Here is a 9,444-nt window from a genome sequence, read left to right on the forward strand (position 1 = left end):
TAGTTGAGTGGTGGGCTAGAGGAGTGATTGAACACTTATTAAAAGTAGGTTTCAAAAATGTATGCCTATAAGACACTGTTACTGAGAACACCATACACTAAATTCATATAACAAGGAAAGCAAGTTGATACTGACCTGGAAGTCACATCCTACTTACTAGTTTTTATAGTGGTGTAGTGTTCCACACTACCAGAAGAGAAAGGCAATCACAAATGTTATGCGGGTTTGATCCCTACGAGATACAGTAGTGACTAGCCTGACATGTCCACTGGTACATTAATGGCATGGATGTTATGGGAGTTACCAACTATTTTCTTATTGCACCTAAGGCCAGCTACACAAGTTGAAACCATTACCTGGCAGTGCTATTATGATCCATAACCTGTGGCTAGACAGGTCATAGGCCCTAAGGGAGAATCTAATATAATTACTCTACTAAATGGACATAGTATTAAACCAACCCCTAATGACTTATCATTATACCCATAAATTACTGCATTAGTCATTCTTCATCAGAGAAGCTTCTTTATCCAGTAAATGTTAATTAACAAAGAGACCCACAACTGACCAAGGTACACAGAATAAGAGACTGGAACTCTCGGGCTCAAACAGAACATCTATGATTACACCCCCTTTACCTAAGGCTCTCCTGAGTATGGCAGACTTGGCAGGTGGAGGGAGGGCACAGAAAGATTGCAAAGGTACAAGAAGCCTATAGAACACCAAATAAATAAGAGGAAAAGATAAATCCTCTCATCATATAATAATCAAAACACTAAATGCATGGAACAAAGAAAGACTATTAAAAGCTGCAAGGGAAAATGGCCAAGTAACATAGAAAAGTAGTGTTGGTTTTTCTGTGCAAAGGTCCGTCTGCCTGCACCGCGACACAGATCACTTGTCTGCCTGCTGCGCGGGCCATGGGGATGCAGTGGAGAGGTGGGCCACAATGAGATACACCAGGCCAAACAGTTCCACGTGGGACTTTATTTAAGATGGAGAAAGGGGTAGCGGGCGGGAAGAAGGAAGGAAAGAGAGAGAGAAAAGAGGGAGGGGGAGAAACGCTGCCCAGTTATATATGGGTGATTACAGGTAAAGGTGGGCCATTGAATTCTGGGTATATGGTGGCTGTTGCCTTGGCAACAGACCTATATACACAGTCCTAATTGTCGCCTGTATGACATAACAGGTCTCGCAGGTCTCAGTACCAACAAGTAGACCTATCAGAATTACCCCAGACAGAGATTATGAAAGAAAGCTAGAAGAGCCTGGCCAGAGATCATGCAGACTCTAAGAGAACATAAATGTCAGCCCAGGCTACTATACCCAGCAAAACTCTTTTTTTTTTCCTTTTCTATATTCTTTGTTTACATTCCAAATGATTTCCCCATTCCCAGTTCCCCTCTCCCCATATGTCCCATAAGCCTTCTTCTCTCCACCCATTCTCCAATCACCTCCCTCCTTTTTCTCTGTCCTGGTATTCCCCTATAATGCTAGATCAAGCCTTTCCAGGATCAGGACCCTCTCCTTACTTCTTCATAGGAGTCATTTATTATGCTAATTGTGCCTTGGGTATGCAGAGCTTCTGGGTTAATTAATATACACTTATCAGAGATTGCATTCCATGTGTATTCTTTTGTAATTGGGTTACCTCACTTAGGATAATATTTTCCAGTTCCAACCATTTGCCTAAAAATTTCATGAATTCATTGTTTTTAATTGCTGAGTAATATTCCGTTGTGTAAATATACCACATTTTCTGTATCCATTCCTCCATTGAGGGACATCTGGGTTCTTTCCAGCTTCTGGCTATTATAAATAAGGCTGCTATGAACATAATGGAGCATGTGTCCTTATTGCATGCCAGGGAATTCTTTGGGTATATGCCCAGGAGAGAGGTATAGCAGGGTCGTCTGGAAGTGTAATGCCCAGATTTCTGAGGAACTGCCAGACTGATTTCCATAGCAGTTGTACCATCTTACAATCCCACCAGCAGTGGAGGAGTGTTCCTCTTTCTTCACATCCTCGCCAACACCTGCTGTCTCCTGAGTTTTTAACCTTAGCCATTCTGACTGGTGTGAGGTGAAATCTCAGGGTTGTTTTGATTTGCATTTCCCTAATGACTAATGATGTTGAGCATTTCTTAAGGTGCTTCTCGGCCATCCGAATTTCTTCAGGTGAAAATTCTTTGTTTAGATCTGTACCCCATTTTTAATAGGGTTATTTGGTCCCTGGGGTCTAACTTCTTGAGTTCTTTGTATATATTGGATATTAGCCCTCTATCAGATGTAGGGTTGGTAAAGATCTTTTCCCAATATGTTGGTTGCCGTTTTGTCCTTTTGACAGTGTCCTAATCAACATAAATGGAGAAACCAAAATAATCTAGGACAAAACCAAATTCAAACAGTATCTGTCTACCAATCCAGCCCTACAGAGGATCCTAGAAGGAAAACTCCAACACAAGGAAGGTACCTGCACAAAAGAAAGGACAAAATATTAAGCTCCTCACAACAAAGCCAAAAGGAGAGAACCACAAGCACATAAAGCCACCTTCAAAAAAATTATCAGGAACCAACAGTCATCTTTCTTTAATATCTCTGAATATTAATGGACTCAACTCACCTATAAAAAGATATAAGCTAACAGACTGGATACACGAGCAAGATCCAGCATTTTGCTGCACACAAGAATAGCAAAGACAGGCACTATCTCAGAGTGCAAGGATGGAAAATGGTCTTCCAAACAAATGGTCCCAGGAAACAAGCAGGAGTTGCCATCCTAGTATCCAATAAAATAGACTTTCGACAAAAAGTTATCAAGCATGAAGAAGGACACTTCGTATTCATCAAGGGGAAAATCCACCAAGAGAAAGTCTCAATTCTGAACAACTATGCCCAAAATGCAAGAGCACCCGTATTCATAAAAGAAACTTTACTAAAACTCAAAATACACATTGAACCCCACACAATAATAGTGGGTGACTTCAACACCCCACTCTCACCAATGGACAACTCATTGAAAAAGAAACTAAATAGAAACACAGTGAAACTAAGAGGCTATGAACCAAATGGATTTAACAGATATCTACAGAACATTTCACCCTAAAACAAAAGAATTCACCTTTGTCTCAACACCTCATAGTACCTTCTCCAAAATCAGCCATATACTTGATCACAAAACAACCCTCAACTGATACAAGAAGATTGAAATAATACCATGCATCCTAATAAAGGAGGCAAAGTGTGGAGCAGAGACTGAAGTAAAGGCCACCCAGAGACTGCCCTACCTGGGGATTCATCCTATAAACAGTCACCAAACCCTGACACTATTATGGACGACAAGAAATGCATACCAAAAGGAACATGCCATAGTTGTCTCCAGAGGGGCCCTGCCAGAGCCTTACACATATAGAGGCAGATGCTAGCAGCCAATCATTGGTCTGGGTGTGGAGTCCCCAATGGAGGAGTTGGAGGGTGGTCCAGAGGAGCTGAAGGGGTTTTCAGCTCCATGGGAAGAACAACAATGTCGGCCACCCTGATGAACCAGGACTCCCAGGTACTAAATCATCAACCAAGGGGTACACATGGTTCCAGACAAAAATGTGGCAGAGGAATTGTTGAGCATCAGTGGGAGGAGTGGTCCTTGGTCAGGTGAGGGCTCAATAGATGCCCCAACAAAGGGAAATCGAGGGGAGGGGGAGGTGGGAATGGGTTGGGTGGAGGGGCATATATTTGGAGGCAGGGGGTGGGAGGAGGGGTTGGGGGTTTTCAGGGAGGGGGAACTGGGAAAGATTTTACCATTTGAAATGTAAATGAAGAGTATATTTAATTAAAAAAACCTATGCATCCTATCAGATCACCATGGCCTGTGACTGGTCTTCAAGAACAGCAAAAACTACAGAAAGCCCACATACAGTGGAAATTGAACAATTCTTTTGTTGTTGCTTTTCTTTTTCTTTCTTTTTTTTTTTTTTATGAGACTGGGTTTCTCTGTATAGCCCTAGCTGTCCTGGAGCTCATTCTGTAGACCAGGCTGGCCTCAAACTCAGAAATCCACCTGCCTCTGCCTCCCAAGCACTGGGATTAAAGGTGTGCACCACCACTGCCCGGCGAACAACTCTTTACTCAATGATAACTTGGTCAGGGAAGAAATAAAAAAAGAAATTAAAGACTTCCTGAAATTTAATGAAAAATGTTGACACATCATACCCAAACTTATGGGATGCAATGAAAGCAGTGCTAAGAATAAAGTTCATAGCACTAAGTGCCCTGGTAAAGAAATTGTAGAGATCTTACACTTACAATTTAACTGCACACCTGAGAGCTTTAGAACAAAAAGAAGCAAACTCACCCAAGAGGAGTAGAAGGCAGGAAATAGTCAAACTCAGGGCCAAAATCAACCAAATAGAAACAAAGAAAACAATACAAAGAATCAACAAAACCAGAAGCTGGTTCTTTGAATCAACAAAATAGATGAACCTCTAACCAATCTAACTAAAGAGCTAAGAGGCAGTATCTAAATTAAAAAAAAAATCAGAAATGAAAAGGGAGACATAACAGAAACAGAGATGATTCAAAAAATTATCAGATCCTACTATAAAAGCCTATACTCAACAAAACTGGAAAATCTAGATGAAACTGATGGTTTTCTAGACAGATACCACATATCAAAATTAAATCAAGAGCAGGTAAACTATCTAAATAGGCCCATATCCGCACAAGGAAATAGAAGTCATTAAAAGCCTCCCAACCAAAAAAGTCCAGGGCCAGATGGATTTAGTGCAGAATTCTACAAGACCTTCAAAGAAGATCTGATATCAATTTTCCTCAAACTATAAAATAGAAAGAGAAGGAACACTACCTAACTTGTTTTAGGAAGCCACAATTATTCTGATACCTAAACCACACAAGGACCCAACAAAAAATGAGAACTTCAGACCAATCTCGCTTATGAATATCAATGCAAAAATACTCAATAAAATTCATGCAAACTGAATCCAAGAACACATCAAAACCATCATTCACCACGATCGAGTAGGCTTCATCCAGGTTTGCAAAGTTGGTTTAATATAAGAAGATCCATTAACATCATCCACTATATAAACAAACTCAAAGAAAAAAATCACATGATCATCTCCTTAGATGCAGAAAAAGCAGTTGACAAAATACAACACCCCTTCATGTTAAAAGTATTGGAGAGATTAGGAATTCAAGGCCCATAACTAAACATAATAAAAGTAATTTACTGCAAATCAACAGCCAATATCAAATTAAATGGAGACATACTTGAAGCAATCCCACTGAAATGGGGACAAGACAAAGATGGCCACTCTCCCCACATCTATTCAATACAGTACACAAAGTGCTAGCTAGAACAATAAGACAACAAAAAGAGATTGGAGGGGATACAAATATGCAAAGAAGAAATAAAGGTATAACTATTTGCAGATGATATGATAATATACATAAGCAACCCCAAATATTCTATCAGAGAACTTCTCCAGCTGATAAACAACTTCAACAAAGTGGTCAGATATAAAATTAACTCAAATATCAGTAGCCTTTCTTTATACAAATGATAAATGGGCTGAGATAGAAATTAGAGAATAGCCACAAATAGTGTAAAATATCTTGGGGAACTCTAACCAAACAAGTGAATGACCTGTATGGCAATAACTTTAAGTCTCTCAAGAAAGAAATCGAAGAAGATCTCAGAAAATGCAGAGATTTCCCATATCATGGATTGGCAGAATTAACATAGTAAAAATGGCAGTCCTACCAAAGGCAATCTATAGACTCAGTGCAATCCCCATCAAAATCCCAACACAATTCTTCAAAGACATGGAAAGGGCAATTCTCAAATTCATCTGGAAAGGGAAAAAAAAAAAAACAGAATAGCAAAGACAATTCTCAACAATAAAAGAACGGCTGGGGGAATCACCAGCCCTGATGTCAAGTTTTACTACAGAACAATAGTGATAAAAACTGCATGGTATTGATACAGAGACAGACATGTTGAAATGGAATAGAATTGAAGACCCAGAGATAAAACCACACATGTACAGACATTTGATCTTTGACAAAGAAGCCAAAAATATACAATGGAAAAAAGAAAGCATCTTCAATAAATGGTGTTGGTCTAACTGGCTGTCTGTATGTAGGAAAAATGAAAATAGACTCATATTTGTCACCTGGCACAAAGATCAAGTTCAAGTGGACCAAAGACCTCAACGTAAAAACCAGATACACTGAATCTAATAGAAGAGAAAGTGGGAAAGAGCCTTGAACTCACTGGCACAGGGAACGTCCTAAACAGAACTCCAGTGGCCCATGCTCTAAAATCAAGAATTGATAAATGGGACCTCATGAAACCCTGTCTCGACTTCCACCACCACCCCCCAAAAAAAAAAACGGTTGGTGGCTATAGCGACTATTCCTGGTTGTCAACTTGACTATATCTGGAATGAACTACAATCCAGAATTGGAAGGCTCTCCTGTGATCCTAATCTTGAGGGGGAGATACAAGTTTCTGATCTGTATCTTGGCTTGGAGATCTTGAGGCACAGTGGCTATGAATCCCAGGAGATTAAGGCAAGGAGATCTCTGAGTTCAAGGTCATCTAGGACAAAGCAAGTCCCAGAGCCAGGTGTGGTAGCACACACCTTTAATCTGGGACACACCTTCTTCTGGAGACCTACATAAGGGCATTGGAAGAAGGAAGATTCACTCTTCGCCTGTTTGCCTTGTGGGACTGAGCAACTGCTAGATCCTTAGACTTCTATTCACAGCTGCTGCCGACCACTGTTGGGGAGCTGGACTTCAGACTTTGAAGCTGAAGCTTCCTGTTGAAGATGGCAGACCCTGGTATTCTTACTGAGGTTCCAACAGCATTGAAGCGGTTAGCCAAGTATGTCGTCCGGGGCTTTTATGACATTGAGCATGTGTTGGCCTTGGACATCTTGATCCGGAACCGCTGTGTAAAAGAAGAGGACATGCTGGAGCTGCTCAAGTTTAATCGGAAGCAACTTCGATCTGTTTTGAACAATTTAAAGGCAGACAAGTTCATCAAATCCAGAATGAGGGTAGAGACTGCTGCAAATGGGAAGACCACCCACCATAACTACTATTTCATCAGTTACCGAACTCTTGTCAATGTCGTGAAATACAAGCTGGACCACATGAGAAGGAAGATTGAAACGGATGAGAGAAATTCCACCAGTCGGGCTTCCTTCAAGTGTCCTGTCTGCTACAGCACTTTCACTGACCTAGACGCTAATCAGCTGTTTGAACCCACGACAGGAACTTTCCACTGCACCTTTTGCCATACAGAGGTAGAAGAAAATGAATCAGCAATGCCCAAAAAAGATGCTCGCACACTTTTGGCAAGATTTAATGAACAAATTGAGCCCATTTATGCATTGCTCCGAGAGATAGAGGATGTAAAGTTGGCCTACGAAATACTTGAGCCTGAACCCACGGAAACTCCAGCCCTGAAGAAGAGCAAGGACCAAGGAGCAACTGCCGCTGGAGCTGTTGTCCTGGCAGGTGAGCACCAGCGGGAGGCACGGACCAACAAAGGCCCCTCGTATGAGGACTTGTATACTCAGAATGTTGTCATTAACATGGATGACCAAGATGGTGTGCATCGCTCCTCGCTGAAAGAGAAAGCTGCCAAAGAGAGACCCATTTGGTTGAGAGAGAGCACTGTCCAAGGAGCGTACCGTTCTGGACAGATGAAGAAAGATGGCATGGATGTGGACACATTTCAGGGGCGCAAGGAAGTCCGTGCAGGGCCTGACGACACTGAGGAGGCCATGCGAGTTCTACTCATTCATGAGAAGAAGACTTGTTCGGCGACAGCTGGTTTGGTGGGAGCAGTCGCTCCAGCAAAGGCTGCTACTGACAGTGACTCTGAGAGTGAGACCAGTGAGTCGGACAACGCCTTTCCACCCCGGCCAGCCGCTGCAGCTCCTCATCATCGCGATGAAGATGAGGAGGACGATGAGTTTGAGGAAGTAGCCGATGACCCCATGGTTTTGGTGGCTGGCTGTCCATTCTCCTTCTCTGAGGTCTGCCAGCAGCCGGAGCTGGTAGCCCGGATGACGCCGGAAGAGAAGGAAGCATACATAGCCATTGGGCAGGGCATGTTCGAGGATATGTTTGCGTGAACTTTCCTGCAGTTAATCCATTTCACAGAGAAACTTCCCACCAAGTGCTTAAGGGGGTTTCCTGCCTCTTTATGTAAAGTATCTGTTAATCTAGTACAGAAGCAGAGTAAGAGAAAAAATTTGATTTATTTTTTAATGTAAGAAACTTCCCAGAAAGGTAGGTAGGTTATAAGTATTCAGTTCCCTGTTATTACTAAAGAATTAATATTTTTCTCTATTTCCTTATCTATTTTTTTCCTTTATTGTTTTTTTGATGTTGTTGTTTTGGGTTTTTGTTTGTTTGTTTGTTTGTTTGAGACAGGATTTCTCTGTGCAGACCTGGCTGTCCTGGAACTCACTCTGTAGACCAAGCTGGCCTTGAACTCAGAAATCCGCCTGCCTCTGCCTGCCAAGGGCTGGGATTAAAGGCGTGTGCCACCATTGCCAGGCTTTTCCTTTCCTTTTTAAGACATATTTTCCTCACTCTGACTAAAATGTTCCTGTTTACCTTCAGAACCCTGCTAGGGATAAGTGCTCCCTATTATTGCAGCTGCGTTGTGGTCAGGCATGGGAGATAATTCCTTATATTCCTGTCAACCAAAGCAGCTTACCAAGAAGCAGATCACTGCTTAGGGGAACACCCAAACACTTCAACTTCCTCAGAATCAAGTGTGGGGCCAACCTGTGAAAGGAGTGAGACACAGGAGAGAGGGGAGCCTGAACCTTAGGTTCGTGTGTAGACTAGAATCCACATCTGTAGAGCCGATAAGGCTGGAGATTGCTTCGTTTTCGTAGACCTTTTGGGTTATATTTTAGGTGACAAATAAAGCAGGTTGGGTTTACCCTCATGCAGAAATTCAAGGAGCACAGAGGGTAAGGCGTCTGCGTCCAGGGTTGAAGAACTGAGCACTGGGAACTGTGCCTTAGAGCTGCCTCGGTGCGATTTGGAAATCTCAGATGCAAAGCAGAGACTGGCCCCACTTCCCCCACTTGTTCTGTAGACCTGTGCCAGTGCTCTGAATTGAGGATCCATTCCAGTGCAGGGCAGCATAGAAGCACTGATCGCCTCACTCTTCTAAAGGTCACCAAAGCCTTTATTTGTCTCTCCTTCGAGCGTCATCAGACATCATACTTCAGTGCCTCTACTGTGTCGTTGAGCATCGTCACCTCAAGGAACATAGTCATTAGCATGGTTTATTCCTGAAGGCAGAAATTCAAAAATAAGGGCCTTTCATATAAGGTCTACAACAATTAAACTTTTGTAGTATTTTCCCTTGCGTTGTGACTTTTACTTATCA

The 9,444-nt window shown here is 42.1% G+C and overlaps 1 protein-coding gene across 1 annotated transcript; it reads left to right on the forward strand.

The window, feature by feature from the left end:
* The first annotated feature begins 6,850 nt into the window (after positions 1-6,850).
* LOC127684919 (general transcription factor IIE subunit 1-like) lies at positions 6,851-8,167 on the forward strand. Its single transcript, XM_052181690.1, has one exon. The coding sequence runs from the start codon at positions 6,851-6,853 to the stop codon at positions 8,165-8,167; it is 1,317 nt and encodes a 438-aa protein (XP_052037650.1).
* The last annotated feature ends 1,277 nt before the right edge of the window (positions 8,168-9,444 follow it).

Source organism: Apodemus sylvaticus, chromosome 5 (assembly GCF_947179515.1).
Source record: "Apodemus sylvaticus chromosome 5, mApoSyl1.1, whole genome shotgun sequence".
NCBI lineage: Eukaryota > Metazoa > Chordata > Mammalia > Rodentia > Muridae > Apodemus > Apodemus sylvaticus.